General features: G+C 43.3%; 3 protein-coding genes across 4 annotated transcripts; all 3 read left to right on the top strand.

Moving 5' to 3' along the window:
• The first annotated feature begins 54 nt into the window (after positions 1-54).
• Positions 55-2,967, top strand: LOC124698403 (pentatricopeptide repeat-containing protein At5g18950-like). Its single transcript, XM_047230881.1, has 2 exons — positions 55-2,162; positions 2,510-2,967. Exon 1 carries the CDS (start codon positions 55-57, stop codon positions 1,696-1,698), a length of 1,644 nt encoding a protein of 547 aa, XP_047086837.1. The 3' UTR covers positions 1,699-2,162; positions 2,510-2,967.
• Positions 2,968-8,106: 5,139 nt separating this feature from the next.
• On the top strand, positions 8,107-12,306 carry LOC124695656 (sugar transporter ERD6-like 16). Its single transcript, XM_047228482.1, has 18 exons — positions 8,107-8,346; positions 9,063-9,125; positions 9,251-9,340; positions 9,439-9,498; positions 9,575-9,640; positions 9,774-9,839; positions 9,921-9,996; positions 10,082-10,146; positions 10,399-10,491; positions 10,571-10,651; positions 10,780-10,864; positions 10,945-10,988; positions 11,061-11,123; positions 11,211-11,270; positions 11,460-11,513; positions 11,637-11,696; positions 11,806-11,920; positions 12,016-12,306. Exons 1-18 carry the CDS (start codon positions 8,107-8,109, stop codon positions 12,135-12,137), a joined length of 1,503 nt encoding a protein of 500 aa, XP_047084438.1. The 3' UTR covers positions 12,138-12,306.
• Positions 12,307-14,900: 2,594 nt separating this feature from the next.
• LOC124702487 (sugar transporter ERD6-like 16) lies at positions 14,901-19,470 on the top strand. 2 transcript variants are annotated; one of them, XM_047234628.1, is made up of 18 exons: positions 14,901-15,246; positions 15,398-15,460; positions 15,658-15,747; positions 15,838-15,897; positions 15,972-16,037; positions 16,203-16,268; positions 16,353-16,428; positions 16,510-16,574; positions 16,884-16,976; positions 17,068-17,148; positions 17,286-17,370; positions 17,446-17,489; positions 17,570-17,632; positions 17,718-17,777; positions 18,314-18,367; positions 18,581-18,640; positions 18,749-18,863; positions 19,121-19,470. In XM_047234628.1, the coding sequence occupies exons 1-18, from the start codon at positions 14,935-14,937 to the stop codon at positions 19,240-19,242; spliced, it is 1,575 nt and encodes a 524-aa protein (XP_047090584.1). In that variant the 5' UTR covers positions 14,901-14,934; the 3' UTR covers positions 19,243-19,470. The 2 variants fall into 2 exon arrangements, 1 of the variants encoding a protein (XP_047090584.1); XR_007002520.1 differs by lacking the exon at positions 19,121-19,470 and having other exon boundaries at positions 18,314-18,406; positions 18,749-18,804.
• The last annotated feature ends 2,082 nt before the right edge of the window (positions 19,471-21,552 follow it).

Genomic DNA, 21,552 nt, shown 5'->3' with positions numbered 1-21,552 from the left:
GCTTACGACAGCATCGCATTCTTCTCCACCAGTCTCTGCCCGGCCGCCGCCGCAATGCCCCCGCCGCCGCGCCGCTCCGCCAGGCACATCTCCTCCAGCGCCGCCGCCGATCCCGCCCCGGTGCCGGCCGCCGTCTCCGACGCCGCCTCCCGCGCGGCAGCCGCCGTGCTCCGCGCCCCGCGCTCCGAGGCCCGCCTCCTGTCTCTCGTCCCGCGCGCGCTGCTCCTCGACCCGACCTGCATCCGCCTCACCCTCTCCCGCCTCCTCCCCTCCCAGGACCCCTCCCTCCGCTTCCTCCACTTCCTCTCCTCCCACCTCACCGCCCCGGCCGAAACCCCCGCCCCACCGCCTCCGCTCCCCGGCGTCGACGCCTTCCTCCTCCGCCTCCCGCCGCACCTCGCCGCCGACGCCGCCGCGCTGCTCGCGACCCACCTCGGCCTGCACCCCTCCATCCACGCGCTCAACGCGGCGTCCCGCGCCGCCCTCCGCGCCGCGCGCCCCGACCTCGTCTTCCGCCTCTTCTCCACCTTCTCCTCCTCCCCCGCCTCCCCAGGCAACGCCGCCACCCTCACATGCCTCGTGCGCGCCTGCGCCGCCGACGGCCGCCCGCTCGACGGCCTCCGCCTCCTCCGCGACGCCGCGCGACGCGGCACCCCTCCCTCCCCAGCCGCCGCCGCCGACCTCGTCGCGGCCTTCGCAGCCTCGGGCAACTTCGCCAAGGTGTCCGAGACGCTCCACCTCATGATCTCCGCGGGGCGTCCTCCAGGTACGGCCGTCTACCAGCGCGTCATACACGGCCTCTTTGCGCGCCGCATGGGCGACGAGGCCCTCCGCGTCTTCAACGAGATCAAGCTGCGCGGCTACACCATGGATGTGGTCACATACAACGTGGCGATCCACGGTCTATGCAAAATGGGCCGCATCGCTGATGCGCGGCAGATGCGGGACGAGATGGTGCGCAGAGGTACCCAGCCCAACGAGTATACCTACTGCTCTTTCCTTCATTACTACTGTGAAGCAGGTGATTTCGGGATGGCTTACAAGGTGTACGATGAAATGCTTGGGAAGGGGTTCAAGGAGAGTACAGTCAGCTGCAACATCATCGTCAAAGGGTTTTGTGTCAATGGTATGGTCGAAGAAGCGGCTAGGGTGTTTGAGGGAATGGTTGCAAAAGGGATTCAGCACAATGTCATCTCGTATAACACGTTGATTCAGGGCCTCTGCAAGGCTGGGAGGTTGGCTGAGGCGATACAGATGTATCAGCGGCTACTATCATCTGGTTTGGAGCCAAATGTGCGGACTTTCACGCCACTTATTGACAGCATGTGCGAGGAAGGGCAGGTTGATGATGCTGTCGAATTGCTTAGGTCCATGCAGACTATGGGCTTGGAACCATTGGTGCGTAGCAATGATAGCGTCATAAATGCCTTCTGTAAGGCCAGGAGGGCTGATGATGGCATGGCATGGCTGGCTGGCATGCTGAACGGCAATCTGAAACCTCGAGAACACACGTTCAATTCTTTGCTAGAGTTGCTGACCAATTCTGAGCGGATGGATGATGCACTGCTGGTTCTTAGTACAATGTTTAAAACCGGATATGGATTAGGCAGTTTGGCTTGTACTATACTTGTTGATAAGCTATGCACAGGCAGTGTATCTTATTCTCATAAGCTGGAGGATATTGTGGTGAGCAGCTAGTAGCATTTGAATACCTTACAAATCATACAAATGTTCTTTTTTGTTTTCCCCTGGATTGATGTCTTTGCCAAGAAATTTTCTACTGGTGTTGTCCAAAAGCGTACACAAATGACTTCTGTACAAAATTCAGAATTCTGATGACCAGCTCCAGAGGTTGCTAATGACCTATGTTTCATATATATATCATGCCTTCGCCTTCAACCATTCTGGTAATTCATTGGAGGGATATCGATGAGCAACAGCGAAGCCTGTCAAGAACAGTGCACTAACAGGTGGCAACATTAGTGATCGTCGGCAATGGCTAGCATTCTGCTTCCGCCTTGCAATAATCCAAATGCCAGTGATGGTGGAGACCTAGCAGTTTCTTCAGGAGCTGTAGTAAGCACTCCAAGATGCCCATAGAACTATCTGAGCGCCAAGCGCTGTGGCCTCCGCACTACTGCTCTCGGAATCTCCATTCCCAGGTGTGTATTCTGCTTTGGCTCTATAATAATCAGTTCCCAGTTCCCTTTTCTGTCTATTTTGAAATTCAAATCTTAGCGAAGTCAACCCACATCTTAGGTGGTCTATATTCCTCTGAGCAAATTGATTCAAGATAGTTTTAATTTTTTTAAGCGATCTGTGATGGTCTATATGTAGGTGCCTTCTTTGTTTCCTGTATCCAATTTTGAGTAATATAGTTTACATGGTTCAATGTTGTTCATCATTAATTCTTTATCCTAGCTGATATTGTGGTGTGCTTACATTAACCCTCACCGGGGGTTTATATATCTATTTTCCCTTGTTAAATGTTGTTGCTTTTTTACTGTAGATTGATCTTGATAGTTCCTGGAATAGCAATTTTAAGAGCAAGGAGTGAATTGATGCACAATATTGTCTCATGGTGTATTGTTCTGTATCCATCAATGATATTGATGTGACCAGCAAGGACATACAATTACTGCTACCTCTACTTCATTTGTTGATCATGAGAAAGATAAGAGTGCATATTTACATCTGAATGTGTAGATCTTTGCTCTTCACCGTCTATCTACTCAGAAGGATATATGCAGAGGGCGAAGGCTAAAGTATTCCTCCACGACTGTTTATTTCCATCAGTTATTGGCAATGATGTTGTGGAATGGTTCTGCTATCAAGGGAATCAGGATCCATCGCTATACGGAGTATAAACCTCTTTTTCACCTACTTCATTTTTATTTGTTTCAACTTACAAGATGTCATAATGCTTTGTAATTGTATTGCTCTTCATTCATATGCTTAATGTTGGAATTACATGACATGGCTAGAATTGAATTTACTAAAGTGGTGTGCAATATTTTTTTGTTAATTTTACAAATTGAACAAGACATGGTCAACCAGGTAGACTCTACCTTAAGTCCTTAAGTAGAACAGGTAATTTTAAGCCACACTTTTCTCAAGTATATGTGCCACAAATAAACTTAATTTTTTGTGCATGTGGTTTAGCATTATTTCATTGTTCCGAAACTACTTGTTTTTGTCATAACTTCAGTTGTGGAGTGTTGTAGGATAGATAGCGTGAACCACAAGAAGCGTGCCACTGCCTTGAGAGGTAGCCGAGCCTAAAGGGCAAGGTTGAAGCAATGAAGGATACTGGAAACAGAGTCCTATAATCCAAAATTAGTACTCCCTCTATGCTGCCTATAAGATTTTTTCAAAGTCAAACCGTGTATACTTTGACCAAATTTATACCAAAAAAATAACAACATTTAGAAAAATCAATACCATCAGATTCATCATAAAATATATTTAATATGGTATACATTAGGTATTGTAGATATAGACATTTTTCTCAAAAAACTTAGTCAAAGTTAGTGAAGTTTGACTTTTGCGAAAACCAATGTGCACTATATTATGGCAATGAGGGAGTAATTAATTGCAGATCATATATCTAATTAGCATAAGCGCCAAGCTAAAGTATACCTTTCTAATTGCAGTCCATGTATTTTGTATGATCACAGTTTTAACTTCTAAAAGACAAAATTTCACCCACACCGAGCTTCGTAATTTTTGTGTCAGCTTATGCTATATGAGATTTTGCAAATTGCAACACAGCTTGTCTTTTGTTATAGAGCTGCTTTGAGCATGTACATTTTCAGCTTTGTGCACTTGATGTTGAAAAATTCAATGGAATACTGAATTTGAAAGTTGCAACATATCTTGATTTGAACTCGCTTACTAGTAAAGTGTAATTTCTTGCTCACTCCTCTTACATATGTTACGAAGGAATCCATTTTCTGTTCGTTTTTTATGGGTGGCATTGGTCTTTTGTTCCTGGTAAACTTATAGCAGGGTTGACGAGAAATGCTGAAGAGGAAATATGATAGTTCTCTTCTATGCTTATTGTTGTTGCACAGGAGGCACTGTAACACCTCTCACCCCTACTGAATATCATACTTCCGTTGAATACATTAATATAACTATCGTTGGCGTTGCTGGAGATATTCTCTAACCAGTAACTTAAACATTGTATACTACACCTCCAGATAATTGAGTTATTCGTCGGTGCTTAGAAGCCCTTTTGTTGATCACGGTGATGCGCATATAGATCAACCAAAAAACTGTACTGGCAAATGGAGCTTTTGACTAGAGTATCTTGTTCTTCGTATTATTGGGTGTCTTGCCACGGAAAAGAAAAGGTGCTTTTATGTTAATTCAGGGAAGGCATCCTTTCCTTCCTCAGGTAACATGAACTTCTGTGCAAGCTTTAGACCACGTTGATCTTCCGCAGGTAATATCAACATATGTGCAAGCTTTGGAGGCATAAGGCATTCATGCATGTTCTTTGTACCACACACACCACACTACAAGCCAAATTCTTTCGTTTACCCAGTGGTGGCCTCTTTCCCAAGAATTACTCTTGAGACCATGTTATATCTGAAAACCCATGTGGCTGATGCTAGAGATTCATGTAGCCATGCAGCAGCTAGAACTAAATGCTAGACCATCTCGGCAAGAATGAGAAAGCCTAGATAGTCACAGCTGTCTTTCTTTGTTAGGAATTTTTTTACGCTGTGTTTGGATGCATAGAATTGAGAATAGAATTGGATTGGACTAGAAATTCCAAATCCAAGATGAAAATGAGTTGACTTCCAATTCGAATTATGTTGTTTGGATGTGCTTGGAATTTGCTGTTGAAATCAAAGGATGTACCAATTCTAATTCATGTTTGGATGTACAAACCAGTTTTGTTGAGTTTAGACAATGTAAACGTGTGTACATGTAAAAAATAGCATGTGTACCTTACAAATACCACACAGATAAAATTGGAAAAAGAAATTGGAAGGGTCAGGGCCGGCTTGGGAAGGGCCAGGGGAGTGGCTGCCGTTCCCCTACCGCCTCCCACCGCCGTTCCCCTATCCTTGTCCATCTAGGGTTTGGTGGACGGTGTTGCGCCGCCGGCTTGCTCCGAGGAGGCGGGGAATGGGAAGGGGAGACAGAGAGGAGGGCGGGGATGAAGAGAGGGAGGAGAGCCGGAGAAGCCGCCGCCAGGAACTCCGTGTGCTGTCAGGAAGAGAATGCCGAGCTCCCCAGCGTGTTGTGCTCTCTCGCGTTGCAACAAAGGGGTTAGCAGAATGACCGAGCTGTGTTAGTGTGTAACATGGTGATATCTGAAGGTTACATAGGGAACATAGATTCATCATCAGCGAACTACCGAGCTGTGTTAGTGTGTAACATGGTGATATACGAAGGTTACATAGGGAACATAGATTCATCATCAGCGAACTGTTACTGTGTTACATGGTGATAAGCACAATGACCGAGCTCTATTGGTCGTACTTGTCGAAACGATGAGTGGTTAATTTATTTCGAAGAAGAATATCCCAGCATTTGAAAAAAATTGTGAGTAAATAACAATTCAAGACAAGTTGAATTGTACCTGGAGCCGGGCACGTCTACAAAGTTGCAGAAAGCAACACATTTGGACAGTAGCGTCACATATGAAATCATTTGTTACGCAATGCACCATAATAATATACTCCATATTGTGACACCATCCTGCTGGTCGTTTGCTAGTGAACTTGTTGGATTTTGCCTCGTTTAGAAACAAAAGAAATGAAACCAAACACGAGTCTGTATCCCAATTACCAAGTACCAACGGCTCCTCTGCTCGTGAGGCCGGGCCGGCTGAAAATATCGGTTAGATAAGCAGTGTAGCAAATTTAGACGCGATACAAACAATGGGTCGGCCATGAAGCGCCGCTGCATTTGTAGGCAGAGTCGTAGAGTGGCGGAGCCAGCAGGTGTTAGGGTGGGGCACGCCCCATCCTAGCATTTCATCCTATCACATTTTAAAGTGTGATAAAAGAAGGGCAATGCTGGGTGTCGGTTGTCCTCCGTGCCCTCCGATCACGATCCGACGTCTAAAATCAACCGTACTGCAAATTTTGTGTTTTACCCCCCAGTTTTTAGAAACTCAACCCGTAGTCCTTACTTTCCCCAGTTAAACCTAAAAGGCACATCTCTTTGGGCCTGACTTTTTCAGTACTTACAATAAAAATGCCATTCTTCGACAGATCCGAATCATACGAGTGTTACAACAAAATCTCTCGGTCTGTTTACAAAAAATATATACTATTACAACAAAATATTCACAATAAAATTTGAAAAAGTAATATTCTAAAATGTGGTTAGATAACAATTATTTTCCTACACGTCGGTTTACAACAAAAATTGACAGCAAATTACAACAAAAATTTAAAACTATTACTATAAAAAATACATGTGTTTGTGGCTATGAAAAATTGGTTAAACAATAATCATTTTTATACATATTTAGTTACAACAAAAATCACCAGCTATTTTAACAAAAAAATATAGGCGATTACAATAAAAATCACAAACTTATGGCAAACGCCCATGTAACAGATTACAACATCTTTGGCGTGCTTTCACTATAAAATTTATGTGAAGTTGTTACAATATTTATAAGCAACTATTATACAATTTATATACAATAGTTCGTGTCGTCGGCACCATCGATGACGCAGTCCCTACGAGTGACGGAGCAGCGTGGCGAAGTGGTTGAGCTAGGCGGTCACAAACCCAAACGTAGTCTAGTGTAACTTGTACCCCTAAGCTAGGCGGTCATAAACCCAAACGTAGTCTAGTGTAACTTGTACCCCTACATTGATAACGTTGTCAAAAGAGAACATGAAGTTAGCTAGCACCAGCACCGCGATGCAGCTCAACGTTTGAATTAGGCAGACCACACATGCATGTGTCCTACCTAGCACGTACACATAGGAAGAATGCAAAAAAAGGTTCAATAGCTTTGAGGACCACCCACGGGAGAATCAGAGAGCTAGCTCCGTGCGGCGTTAATGCACTGGATCGCGCCGAAAAACAGGCCACGAAGCCCACGCGAGCGAGCGACAACGACCGATCTCTGACGCGCGATCGGTCGCCGGATGGAAAAACTTTTCCATATAAAAGAAAATCTAACAAACCTAGCTCATAAATACATAAGATATCTTTTTTTAGGTAAATACATAAGATATCTTAGTTGCCCCACCGTAAGAAAATTTTCTAGATCCGTTGTATACATTACATGAGCTGGAGTTTGTACAGATTTTTATGATGGAGAAACTCACATATACGTATATACACTCACTTGTATGACACACGCACATCGTATCGGTACGAATATGTTCGCGCTCCATTCCGGCTGTTCGCGTGTCGATCGACACGGCTGCCACTGCGACGGTTCCCCTTCCTAGCAACTGCACCGTCGCTAGGTAGGCGACGGTTGAGCGTCATTCGTGTGTGGCTGACGCATTGGGCCCATCACTTCCCGCATCGCTTCTCGCTGTGGATCTAGAACGGGCTCGGGGCGCCGGACACCGTATTGGACCGCGTCAGACGGAAAAGGCCTCTTGGGGCGCGCGACTGGGAACGAAAAAAATGTTCGGCGCGCTTCAAAAATCTTTGAAAACGCTTTGAGAGACCCAGCTGGAGACGCTCTTAAACTTTGGTGGCTAGAGGTATTACTGCCTTCCTAATCATGCAACAATAAGTTGATTCTCGAGTTTCTACTTATTTTGCCGTGCATTTGCTGTCCCACGGCTGTCGCCACGTCAGCATCCAAATCACTCCGCCTTCATGTCGCGATCACGATTCGCCAGCCGTTTCCTTCCAAATCTACTCGTGTTCAAATGAAACCCATAGATTTCCTTTTTTGTTTGGCTCGCTAGGCGCCCGCGGCTTGGGCTCTCGCCCGCGATCGCGTCCTCTGTTTCCAGCCACGCGCGAGTATAAATAACACGAAGACACTCCGCGTCGCCCGGCTCCCCGACCCGAAGAACACTCTTCCCTGCAGTCTCCTCAATCCTCATCTCCCTGACCAATCTTAGCCTTCCTGCTGTTGGTCTCCTCGATCGTTAGATCGGGATGGGGACAGTGAGGTCCGCGGACGATGACGTGGAGAGCGGGGTGGTGGGTGCCGGCGGCGGCGGCGGAGAGGTCAGGGCGCCGCTGCTCCTCCGGGACGATCGCAAGGAGGATGCGGATGCCAAGATCCAGGTGGACGAGGAGGTGGATTCGTCCGGACGCGGCCGGGGAGGGTCCCTGTCGATGGTCCTGCTCAGCACCGCCGTGGCCGTGTGCGGCTCCTTCGAGTTCGGCACCTGCGTAAGCCGCGCGCCTCTCCCTTCTTCGCCTTTCTCTGTTAACGACGACACTGAGAGTATGCACCGAGCGGCGCAGCCCCAAGTTTCACAAAATTTCATTATACCTTGTTCGACAACTGTGATCACTCAAGAGTTCCCCCAAAAATCATGGATGTGCTGGTACACATGGAGTTACTATATTCGAAGCATCCAAATTTCCAAATTCCAACTTCAGATTGTTTGACCCTCGTGTGGAGAATCATTTATATTAGAGGCGAGCAGGGGCGAATTTCAAACTGAAAATTTGCGTGTTACATAACTTCGTTTATACTAACGCACTATGACTTATTTACTTTTTTTTAATTTCCCACTATTTTGTACATGGCTCCAGTAGGCACAGGCCATTTCCCCCAAGTATATATAGTATCACCAACGGTGTACCTCGTTCTCCTTCTTTCCTCAGCATTAGGTACTATCATTTAGACAAGTACAAGTAATAAGAAATTCAAAACTTGGGTTTGTCCAACATGGAGGATCCTGATACAGTGATACGGGCACTTATTCAGATTTGATGTATCTCAGCAACACCACATCTACCTGCTTATTTAATTACATCCTACAGTACAAGTTTGACTTTTTCAAGCATCCTGTTGTGAATGAAAGACTCATATAGTACTAGCTATGATTATGATTCTTATGACAGATACGATTAATTCACTCAGCCATGTAATTTTGCAGGTTGGTTATTCTGCACCCACTCAGTCAGGAATAGTGGATGAAGTCGGACTATCCATCTCTGGGGTGTGTAACATGAATAAGCTTTCTGTTGAAGAGATATCATTTTCACTTAGTAAATGAGTTATGCAGGACTTCTTGTCATGTTCTAGTTTTCACCTGATATGTGCTCATCCACTTAAACCTTGCAGTTCGCAATTTTTGGATCAATATTGACAATTGGTGCAATGGTTGGTGCTGTTACCAGCGGACGCTTAGCAGACTTTCTTGGGCGTAAAATGGTAGCTTGTCAATTCATTGTTAGTTGGTCTAGTTAGTGCACTTTTTATTCACATTCATCTTCTCAATTCTCATTGTGTCTTCTTGTTTTGCTTCTCAGACCATGCAGATATCAGCTACTATTTGCATTTTCGGCTGGCTTTTTATATATTTTGCTAAGGTTTGTTTGCTAATAAAGTGATTTGATATCTTTTGCATTTCATACCGATATCTTACCTTGAATTTATGTTGTAAAGGGTGCTACTATGCTCTACTTTGGAAGAACCTTGTTGGGCTATAGTACTGGAATTCTTTCTTATGTGGTATGTATCACTTAGTTCAAAACGCAGTCTTCAGTCTTGATTCTCTTATGTATCAATCTTGTATCATTTGTACATGTTTTCCCCTTGAGGACCTTCATGTCCTAGTGTGCTAATATTGTGCTGAATGTGACAGGTGCCTGTGTTCATAGCTGAAATAGCGCCCAAGGATCTCAGAGGGGGCCTTGCAACTTCAAACCAGGTTTGTAAACTACATAACAAAAATCCCACAATGTAAATTTAACTTATTTTCTGATAGCTGTTTTTTTTTTTGCATCTGCAGTTGTTGATATGTTCTGGAAGTTCGGCTACTTACATAGTAGGCGCGCTGGTTGCATGGCGCAATTTGGTATTTGTTGGTAATTTATATTTCACGTCCATATAAACATTCTTATACTTCACATTCATGCTGGATGGAAATAATAAAAATTTGTGTGTCTGCAGGTATAATGCCGTGTCTTCTCCTCTTAGCAGGTCTTCCATTCATTCCAGAATCACCAAGATGGCTGGTAAGGAACTTCCGCCTTCGGCGCATGTTCCGTGAAGCATGAGTATTTTTCCCAATGGTTTGCTTGATTTAAATAATGTGAAATTAGTGGATTTACAATAACCGTACAACCTCCTTATTTGTTAGCAATACTAAGAATGGAAGATAATGATAAGTACATAGAATTATTCATCAACTCATATGAAACTTTGAGTTATTTAATTTCATGATATAATTTGTTAATGTATTGGATGTTACTTGTATCCTTCTACAGGCTAATGTTGGAAGGGAGAAAGAATTTCGCACCTCATTGCAGAAGCTTCGTGGAGAGAATGTTGACACGTCAGAAGAGGCCATCGAGATTAAAGTTAGCTTCTCATTATAACTTGTGTATATATTAGGATACAATTTAAACTGGACTGTACTCATTATGATCATTTGATCAGGAGTATATTGAATCACTCCAGAGCTTCCCAAAGGCCACGATTCAAGACTTGTTTCTGAGCAAAAATATATATGCGGTCACTGTAAGGAACCACTTTCACTACTTCATGCACTAATGTCATTTATTTTTGTGCACTGACTTTGGAATTTAGTCATATGAATTTTCTCATATTGTTACCAAACATATAATCTGTGTGTATTATATGCACAGGTGGGTGTTGGCTTGATGATCTTCCAGCAATTGGGAGGGATAAATGGTGTAGGATTCTATGCAAGCTCTATCTTTACATCTGCGGGTATGCAAATATCGTGATCATTTTGTTGTCATTTTTTAACAGTTTTGTGTTAAATGTTTTGATTCGTCTATCAACTTCAGGGTTTTCTGGAAAACTTGGAACCATATTGATTGGCATTATTCAGGTCTGAGATAGGCTGTTTTCAGCAAAGTGTGCTAATTACTAGAACATTTGTTTATAACCATGATAATTCCAGATTCCCATTACATTGTTTGGCGCCATACTCATGGACAGGAGTGGAAGAAGGGTTCTTCTAATGGTAAAAATGCTAGTACAAAGTTGAGATTATGTATACGAAGAAACAATATTATGTAGAATTTTTTTTTGAAATCCTTTTGTTATATAGGTCTCTGCATCTGGAACATTCTTGGGCTGCTTTATGACTGGAATATCATTCTACCTAAAGGTAACTGCATTTTTTCTTATCGTAGTAGTAATCAAACAGTTATTTTGGCAACAGATGGGAGACTGACTTGCTGCCCTAAGTTATCCAAATGGCAACAATTGGATATTTTTCAAATAATGTTATAATACAAAAGGTAATGGTAATCTTGTTGTTTATGTATGTAACATGAGTGTAAAATGATATTTTTAGGCGCACGGACTATTCCCAGAATGGGTTCCTGCATTGGCTCTCTCCGGCATCCTGGTAAAGATCATGTCTCTGTCATGTAGATGCATTGTATTCAGTTGCAGTATGGCTCTATTGAGTTTCCGAAATTGCCTCTTCTGAATGTTGATCACATGCCTGCTGATGCTGCTTATTGAGTAGGTATACATAGGTGCGTACTCAATTGGGATGGGCCCTGTCCCTTGGGTTGTCATGTCTGAGGTAAAGAAGACTGACCATAACTTGTTTTGGATGATTCTATTACACAATTGATAAATCTTGATAAAACTACAAATGCAACCAACGTTTCGTCTTGATCGATTGCTTGCAGATATTCTCGATTAACATGAAGGCAATCGGCGGGAGCTTGGTGACCCTGGTTAGCTGGTTTGGTTCCTTCGCGATCTCTTACTCGTTTAGCTTCCTCATGGACTGGAGCTCAGCAGGTAATTCCGGTAACACATATCTCCAAAAAGGTAGAAATGGCAACCATCCAATTGGGTGCAGCTTTCTTACTCATATTTTCTCTCCTTTGCTGCAGGGACTTTCTTCATGTTCTCTGCGGCCAGCTTGGCAACTATACTGTTCGTGGCAAGGCTAGTGCCCGAAACTAAAGGAAGAACACTCGAAGAGATCCAAGACACGCTGAATTCCAGAAGATAAGGATTAACAGAAATGATAAACACACCCCTTTATCTCCAATCAATCGCCATTTTTAACTCGCGGCAGCATATATACATCATTTATTATTATTATTTCCTAATATTTTTCTACCCCCCATGACCACCCCATCCCCATGTTAGATTAGTGTCATGTCGTGTTGTAATGTACTTTGTAGGTTAGGGATACACAGATTATGTACCATGTTCGTGAAGATTGTTAAGCAATAGAGCATTGTTTTGTTCTTCTTGAGAAAATAATACTTCCTCCGATCCATGACACTTATTATGGATCGTGGGAGTACATATAGTAATATAATACGATATATAAAAGACAGTTGGGGTGTGTAGGCACAGTGGTCTACACCTTTTTTTGACTTTAAAAAAATTATCGGCAGCAAATTTCTAAAGTTTCGGATAGTAATTTTTCATTGTAATTCGTCATTGGAAACATTCGAGTTTCGCGGTAATTTATCGGGTCTGCAAGTTTGCATAGTAATTTTTGGCAGTAATTCGTTAGTGGAAATATTCAACTTCCGCGGTAATTTCTCGAGTCTACACTTTTTTTTAGACTTTTTTTTTTCTTAATTTGCCACAGTAATTTTTCGCAGTAATTCATCATTAGAAATATTTTCGCATCGATTCAACCAAATTTGATATGGTATCAGAACCTTCCTCTTCTATCTCAGTCTAGCAAAGTTCTATCCCCATCCATGGCGACCCAATCAAACCCAATCATCATCAACCTCAATCACCAAGTTCAGAGGAACTCACGAGAGGAAATTTCCTCCTATGGCGTGCTCAAGTCCTCCCAAAAATCAAGGGGGCTCAACTCTTTGGGTACATAGATGATACCACAACCGTGCCGTCAGAAACCATCACCGCCACAGACTCCAGCACGATCATGCCGAATCCTGCATATGCAATATGGGAGGCACAAGATCAGGGGTGAACTCCCTATCCAAGGAGGTTCTCGTCCAAGTGGCATCTCTGATAACCTCCAAGGCTGCATGGGACGCGATTGGGAGCATGTTCTTCTCTGTATCACGCTCGCGGATCAATAATATGCGCACCTCCCTTGCCAACACATACAAGAAGAACAAGAAGTGGCCACTTATTTTGCAGGAATGAAGTCATACATGGAAGAGCTTGCCACAGATGGCAAGCCACTCGCTGAGAATAAAATCATCTCATACATACTGGCGGGGCTCGACGAGAATTACAACCCCCCTGTGTTAGCCTTGGACGCATTCATAGAGGCAATTTCGCTCGATGATCTGTTTGCACAAATGTCAAATTTTAACCAACTTGCTGAACCTCTTGACGGATCAAACATAGATGGCAACGGAGGCTTCAAGTCCTCCGCCGCAGACGTGGAGCTCCTCTTCGTGGTCACAACTATGGATGTCGTGGCCAAGGACGTGGTGGCAGACCCCCCTTCAACAACAACAACAACAACAACAATAGGGGGACACAACCCTCTCACAACAACACATATAACAGACAAGGATCTGACCGCCCCAAGATCTCTTGCCAAATTTGTGGCAAACTCGGTCATAATGCAAGGGACTGTTGGTATCGCTACAATGATGATGATCAAGAGGAGCACTGCACAAGCGCTACCTCTTATGGTATTGACACCAATTGTACATGGACAACGGAGCAACAAATCACATCATGGGCGAGTTGGAGAAGGTGACTATCCACGACAAGTATCAAGGATAGGAAGAAATCCACATCGTCAACTGTGCAAGTATGAAAATTAATTAGTCATTCGGTTATTTAAACAATATCCTTCATGCGCCAGATGCCTCTAAAATCTCGTCAGTCGCATTATTATTGGTAATCATGCTTATGTTGAGTTTTGGTCAAAATTCTTTTTGATTAAGGATCAAGTTACGGGAGAGTAATCTATCAAGGCAGGTGTAGATGAGACCTCTACCCATTGATTCCGCATGCTTCGACTCCCGATAAACAAGCTCTTGGTGCTACTAAGGTCTCCTCTTCGAGGTGTCATAGTCGTCTTGGCCAAAATGCTTCGACTCCCATAAACATGTATTTCGAGTCTTTCATAATTTCCAAGCACTCGTTGAACGCAAATTTGGAAGAAAATTCTTGCCCTCAATCTGATTGTGGAGGTGAATATGATTTTGTTTTTTTTCAAAAGATTGGCATTTCAGGGTTGTGATTGTCGAGAGATCGTGAAACAAAAAGTGGTTACAACTCATGTATGTGAAATGTGAAAGTGAAAACCTGCTGATGCTAGGAGACATTATTAGTTGAATATGCGGAAGTACTACATTACAGGAAGCTGGTATATATTGTTCTGTGTTGACAGACGGATGATCCGCCGGTACTTGAATTTGTGAGTTTGTTGCTTTAGCGCTACCGTTGAGCTGAATATGTTGTTTATCTATTTGCTGAATTTCAGATGCATGGTGTATCATGAGGTTTAAATCAGACGAACACACTATCGATTAGGTCTAGCAGACATAATAAGTAAGTGGATTAAAAGAGGTACGTGTCATAATTATACAGAAATACTCGATATTTGAGTGTCTACTGGTGCTCCATTTCGCCAAAGTGTTGTCTCCTGGAGCTAGCAGAGCCGCAAAGGTACTCGCCATATGGGTAGATAGACGATTAATATTGCGCATAAACCGAAAATGTGTTGCCGCATGATAACAAAATTATGAAAAGATTATATTCAAAAAAAAAAAAAAAAAAAATTATGAAAAGATTGCGCCGTCTAAAAAGAGCACACAAAAAATATGTGATGCCCAGCGTTTTGAAGGCCACGGATGGCTGCCGCGTTCCCCCTGTCCACGGCTCCGCCGCTCCCCCTCCGCCACTCAGCCGCCGGCATCTCTCTAGCCTTTCGCGTCGGACGCAGCCGCCGGACGCGGCATGATGGCCGCTGCGCGCTCCGGTTGCCGGCAGCGGCCGCCGGCGTCACATGCGGCCGGACGCGGAGAGCCACGGCCGTGGCTGCGGCCCAAGGCCAGACGGCGGCCGGGGAGGGTATCCACGATAGCGCCGGGGAGGGATCGCTGCGGATGGTCCTGCTCAGCACGGCGGTAGCCGTTTGCGGCTCCTTCGAGTTCGGCACCTGTGTAAGACTGCAGCAGCTCACTCCTTTTAACTCTAATGCCTAGTAGAGGCTGCTATTGCTCGAGCAGGACTGTGTGCGAGAGTATGGTGATTTCAAGAATCACGAGTTGCGTTTGCTTCCGATATGGCCATGATGGAATGTATGATGTGCAGGTTGGGTATTCTGCTCCGGCTCAAGCTGGAATTGTGAGCGACATTGGACTGTCCAATTCAGAGGTTGGTCGTGATCTTTTTCGCTTTTCATGGCTGTAGACTGATGTATATAATTCGTGTGTCTAGTAACGGTAGTGGACTGCAACTTCGCTTGATAAAACATCTACACTTTTGAACTGTGCCATCAATCAAATATGGTCATGGTCTTCAACTCTTCATTGCTTTCAGTGGACTAATTCGATTGATGATTAACCTTCTAGTATGGTGTCTTTGGATCTATCTTGACGATCGGTGCGATGATTGGCGCTCTGACTAGTGGCCGCCTTGCAGACACTCTTGGACGCAAAACGGTGAACTACTTTGATGATTGGGATGACTAGCAGAGACTCGTTAAGTCCCGTTAGTCCTCATAATATCTCTGCCATTTGCATTTTCTACAGACCATGCGGCTGGCAGCAATCGTTGGAATTTTTGGTTGGCTTACTATATACTTAGCCAAGGTACGTTCCTCTCTGAACTATTTTCTTTTCCAGACTCGTTCCGTGTTTAAAATATTGCCCTCAATGACATGAAGGGTGCTACAATGCTCTACCTAGGAAGAGTCTTGCTGGGCTACTGTACTGGAGTTCTTTCCTATGTGGTGAGCCATGAGAATCCCTTAATTAGTTCTCAATGTGCACGTGACTTTGGTTCTCTATTTTGGTTTTCCTCTTTTGAACACTGTTTTATTTAATTACTGTCAAGCAACACTATGTTCGCCACATGATCGACATAGCATCCTAGTGTACTAACATTACCCACACAGGTGCCTGTGTTCATATCTGAAATAGCACCAAAGGATCTCCGAGGAGGCCTTGCAACCTCAAACCAGGTTGGAGGAAGCCGGGCAGAATCTTGATGTGTTTGAAAATTTAGTAAAGATGGAAAATTAACACAGGCTCGTCTGTAAGTGCAGTTGTTTATTTGTTCAGGGTGTTCAGCTGCCTACATTATTGGAGCACTGCTTTCGTGGCGCTCTTTGGTTCTTGTAGGTAATATACATTATCTCTATATGGATGATCGCATATCCATTACACAGGAGAAATCAAGACAGCATTTGCATGTTTATGCAGGATTACTGCCTTGTGCTTTCCTCCTTGCGGGTCTTCTCTTCATTCCTGAGTCTCCAAGGTGGCTGGTAATGGCAAACATGAATCCCAAATTTCTCCAACCTAGCGGATATTTTACAAGAATTTACTGATCAGTTGGTGTTTATCATGGTTTTAATTTCGTCTGAGGAAGCAACCATGGCGTGCTTAATAATTTTATTTATATGAAATAAGAAAATACTGCAACAAAACCATTTTACTTTGTAATCAAAATATTTTTTCTTACATTCATTTGTGATTAGTGAATGCAAGTATGCAACGCATGACGTTTTGTATCTAAGTTATGGATTCTCATAGAATACTTTCATACTAAAGTTCATTTTTCAATAATATGGTAGGCCAATATTGGGAAAGAGAAAGAATTCCGTGCTTCACTGCAAAAGCTTAGGGGTGAAAAGGCTGACATATCTCGAGAGGCTACAGAAATTAGAGTTAGTTTCGTCCTTATATCTCTCTTATTTGTCAACATGTATAATTTAGGCAAGAGGTTATTCAAAATAATCACCTGCCATTCTCATGCAGGAGTATATTGAATCAGTTCACAGTTTACCTACGGCCAGGATTCAAGACTTGTTTCACAGCAAAAATATGTACGCAGTCATTGTAAGAACTAAGAACTAAGAAATTCACCAAGCTCCTTCATTCAAAAGTTCCTATCTTTCTTCCTGAAAGAAGTTTAGAACTATATGTCGCTCTCCAAAAAGAGAAGTTCAGTTCACACATATAGGTTTGATGCACAGGTGGGTGTTGGCCTGATGGTCTTTCAGCAATTGGGAGGAATAAATGCGCTAGGCTTCTATACAAGCTATATTTTTTCCTCTGCAGGTATCCAAATGCCTTTTTTTGGCTACTTCACTGACAAGAGGAACTTTATGTAATTATTCTTCTCCAAAATTTCAGGGTTTTCTGGTAAACTTGGAACCACCTTGATCGGCATTATTCAGGTTCAGGATAATCCATTTTCGTCAAGTACTATACTAGCTTACTGGCTGCATCAATTTGTCCATAACTGTAATTATTTCAGATTCCGATCACATTATTTGGGGCCCTTCTAATGGATAGGAGTGGAAGAAGAGCCCTTTTACTGGTATGGAACTATGGATACTCCAAAACTGAGCCGATGCAGGGAAATTAAAACAGAACAACCTTTGTGATACTCTTCTATCATTTAGGTCTCTTCATCTGGCACATTTGTGGGCTGCTTTCTGACTGGGCTATCATTCTACTTTAAGGTAAAAATGTTCAGAAAAATATTCTATTAATCTACGATGGAACTGACAATCATTTATGGATGCTAATATAAGACATTGAGAAATTTGGGGAAGAAACTTGTCACAATTTTTAGTTCTGATTGGTCTGTTTGCTTATCTAAATTGATCTGTTAATCACCTAGTTAGTATTTTTCCAACCACATCAACCAAAGGTGAACCGTCTTGAATATGAAGCAAGTACAGTTATCAAAGTTTCCCAGTTTATACCTGGCGATGGAAGAAAAACACCATGCATGAGGCTCTACTAAGTTGCACAACTGCAGACACCAAATTCCCATGTAGGAGGCTCTATTAAATAATTATGTTTGGAGGGTTAAATATAAAAAAATCAAGCAGATCAAATCAACAGAGTTAATTAGTTGGAAAAACTTGAACTGAATTTACAATTTAGAATGTTCAGATTCTATCACTGTATTTCTACCTCGGAAACAGTTTGTTAAGCAAAGTATGTACTTTCCCTCTATTTTGACTTTCTTAATTTTCTTGTCATGTTCCAGGCGCAAGGATTATACACAGAATTGGTTCCTACATTGGCTCTTTACGGCATATTGGTACAGAGAATGCTGTAACTAAAACATTTACAATTTTGTGTAAGCCAATGTACAAATGATAAATTGTTACATATTTCATCAGTATCTGGCATTCTTAAATAAATTGCTAGTAACACAGCTAGGATCATTTTGTACATACTAAGATCAATAATTTTTCTGGCACGGGTCTTTGAAGTTCGGAAATGATATATTCTGACCCTGCTTCCTAAATAGGCATACTATGCGGCATACTCAATTGGAATGGGACCTGTTCCTTGGGTTATCATGTCTGAGGTATGAAATCACCATGAAGTTAATGCTGGATGATGCTCGCATTTCCTGGCGATCTTGAAGGAACTCCTCTTTATAACTAAACTAACGATACTTTATTTATTGGCAAAGATATTCTCGATCGACATGAAAGCAATAGCCGGAAGCTTGGTAACCCTGGTTAGCTGGATTGGTTCCTTCGCAATATCGTATTCATTCAGCTTCCTTATGGATTGGAATTCTGCAGGTAACACATGTCCAACCCTTGCATAAGTAGGACAGTTAGAAAAGGAAGTAGAACAACCATCATTGTATGTACTTGGGATAGCCGAGTAATATCTCAGTAGCAAAATATGTTTCAAACAGAATTTTCGCCAACAGGTGTTGTTCTTTTCCTACTAGCATATTGGTCGCTTTATTTTTCCCGTGAGGTTGGTTCCAGTTATCGCCCAATGGTTCCCCGTTAATATTTATGCTCACGTTTATTCTGATTCCTTTGTGTAGGCACCTTCTTCTTGTTCTCTGCAGCGAGCCTTGTTACCGTGTTGTTCGTGGCAATGCTAGTGCCAGAAACTAAAGGGCGAACGCTCGAAGAGATCCAAGAGTCACTAAAGGCCAGCGCATGACAAACTAAGAGAGTGTGCATGATGTTAGCATGCACGCCCGTTACAAGTTACTTATGTAGATTGATCTAAGAAAAACTAGTAAGACTCTACCTGTTGTAAATTCCCATGTACCTCTTGTTACCCATTAGAAGGCTTGGCCATGAGTGCCGACTTGTCAAGAGACAAATTGCATGAATCATGATGCGTTGCGACAATTTCTTTGATATATGCTTTGGCTTGTGCCCCGTATTTCGTGTGTTTTGTCTGTGAATGATCATACTTTATGTGTGGGTGAATAGTCACAGTGAAGAATAGATGATTCCTTGATTCCATCTGAACAGAGTTACACATTGGGCAAGAGTAGTCAGGCATGAAGAAGTTCTTTCTATGAAGAAGTTGTCGACTATTCAGTCTATCCAGTACTAGTAACCAAAAAAAAAATTATGCTTTGATTGACAACAGGATTTCCAACCATTTTAGGATGGACAGACTTTGAAGGAGACATATACTACCAAAAGCAGACCACTTATCATTGATATCAGACTCATGAAGGCCCTCAAAAATGTCTTGCGGCTGATGAAGCTCAGAGTGAGCTTCAGTAGAAAGAGGCAGATGTAAATGATTCACTAATGAGTCAAGAGCCATACTTGAGACAATGAAGCATTTTCATCCTTAGAGGAGGAAAATAAGTGTGGGAAGCTGTCCTTTGAATGGATCTGCAGACCGTTTATCATGCCATAAGAGAACTGAGAGTACACAGATCATTGGGCTATATCCTTAAAATAGGCAGACACTTTTTTTTTAGAAAACAGGCAGATAAGCCCGACTTTAACTTAATAAAGCCTTACGGTAGCCAGTTAGGATTACAGACTGCTGAGCATTACAGCTTAGCCACATAGACACGACAGTGAAGGTCCAACAAAGCGGCACACACGGCCAGATAAAGATAGCTCTAGTGGTTCAACACACGCCCAAGCTCGGCACCAGGAGTAGGTTACTTCTTCATGTCGCCGGGGGCTTCAAGTGCACGTACAGCTCCCTTAGCTCTTGTGCCATCCAGTTTAGCCCCTCCTTTTCTCTTGCTTTGAACTTTAGGCTCCACAGCTGCAAAAGAATAATAATTTTGTAAATAATGTCAGCTGGGTTAGAAATAACTTTCTTTTCGATCGCAAGTTTATTTCGCGTGTTCCAAAGGGCCCAGGATTGCGCCAGGAAGAGCACCCAAAGCAGCTTCCTAGCATATCCAGAGAAACCAGAGAGGATGGCATGGAATTGGGCAAAGTTGGCCGGGCACCAGTTGCATCCCAGCAGCTGGCGTAACACTGACCAAGAAAACTTTGCAAGGGAACAAGCGAAGAAAATGTGACTTGCATCCTCCGGGGCACCACAAAGGGCACAAAGGCCATTGGAAGGGCCGTGTCTAGTCAGAATCTGCTGTCCCGAAGGCAACTTATCCAGCGCCAATTGCCAGGAGAAGATCTTGATTTTAAGCGGAACTTTGGATTTCCACATGTCCTTGTGATGGGCGACAGTCGTACCCTGGGAGAGTTGGGCATACATAGATTTGACCGAGTAAGAGCCATTCGGTTCAAGGTGCCAAGAGACCTTATCCAGGCCATCCTCAAGGAGCACCTGACGGACCAAGTCTTGCAGCTCACCCCATAACTGCAAGGTTTCCTGATCAAGCGAACGACGGAAGCGGACTTAAAGGGAATCAGGGCTAAGAGCTTCGGCAACAGAGATGTCTTGATCGTCACAGATGGCGAAGAGCCGCGGAAAGGACTCCATGATGGGACCCCTCCCAATCCACCAGTCCTTCCAGAAGCTAGTGCGCCTCCCGTTCCTCACCTCGTGTTTAGCTCCGACCTTGAAAAGATGTTTAATTTTATCCAGGCCATCCTCAAGGAGCACCTGACGGACCAAGTCTTGCAGCTCACCCCATAGGCAGACACTTAAGGCAATCTCTCCACCAAAAGGAGACATCATCAAGCATAGGATCTACGTGCTACCTCGCGTGCACCTGGGCATTTCCTCTCCAACGCCATCTCCTGTAATATCCCAGGTAATGGGGTTACAAAAATAGAGGAAACAGATGTGTGCATTGCATTCATGCATAGAAAATCTGGGGAATTCGCGCTTTAAAGTAAAACAGTCACAGTAACTGAAGTTTCACTTGATCTTGGTGGAATTGAAGTAGCTCATCAAGTCAAGCGCTATAAACCTCAATGTGACTTTGCCAAAACTTTGTTTTGGGTAGAGGTGATTTGATCCAAGGGGTTAGATCAAATGGAACTAATAATCAACACAACAACACTTTACTCAATGATTAAT

This window comes from Lolium rigidum, chromosome 3 (genome assembly GCF_022539505.1).
Source record: "Lolium rigidum isolate FL_2022 chromosome 3, APGP_CSIRO_Lrig_0.1, whole genome shotgun sequence".
In the NCBI taxonomy this organism is placed as follows: domain Eukaryota; kingdom Viridiplantae; phylum Streptophyta; class Magnoliopsida; order Poales; family Poaceae; genus Lolium; species Lolium rigidum.
Note: the sequence above shows the minus strand (reverse complement) of the source record. Positions and strands in the feature narration are given on the sequence as shown.

Coding starts and splice junctions, on each gene's coding strand:
- LOC124695656 (XM_047228482.1), top strand. CDS start 8,107: ATGGGGACAGTGAGGTCCGCGGACGATGACGTGGAGAGCGGGGTGGTG. Junction 9,126..9,250: donor TCGGACTATCCATCTCTGGG/GTGTGTAACATG, acceptor TAAACCTTGCAG/TTCGCAATTTTTGGATCAAT. Junction 11,514..11,636: donor TGGCTCTCTCCGGCATCCTG/GTAAAGATCATG, acceptor CTTATTGAGTAG/GTATACATAGGTGCGTACTC.
- LOC124702487 (XM_047234628.1), top strand. CDS start 14,935: ATGGCTGCCGCGTTCCCCCTGTCCACGGCTCCGCCGCTCCCCCTCCGC. Junction 17,149..17,285: donor AAAATATGTACGCAGTCATT/GTAAGAACTAAG, acceptor TTTGATGCACAG/GTGGGTGTTGGCCTGATGGT. Junction 17,371..17,445: donor CTATATTTTTTCCTCTGCAG/GTATCCAAATGC, acceptor CCAAAATTTCAG/GGTTTTCTGGTAAACTTGGA.
- LOC124698403 (XM_047230881.1), top strand. CDS start 55: ATGCCCCCGCCGCCGCGCCGCTCCGCCAGGCACATCTCCTCCAGCGCC.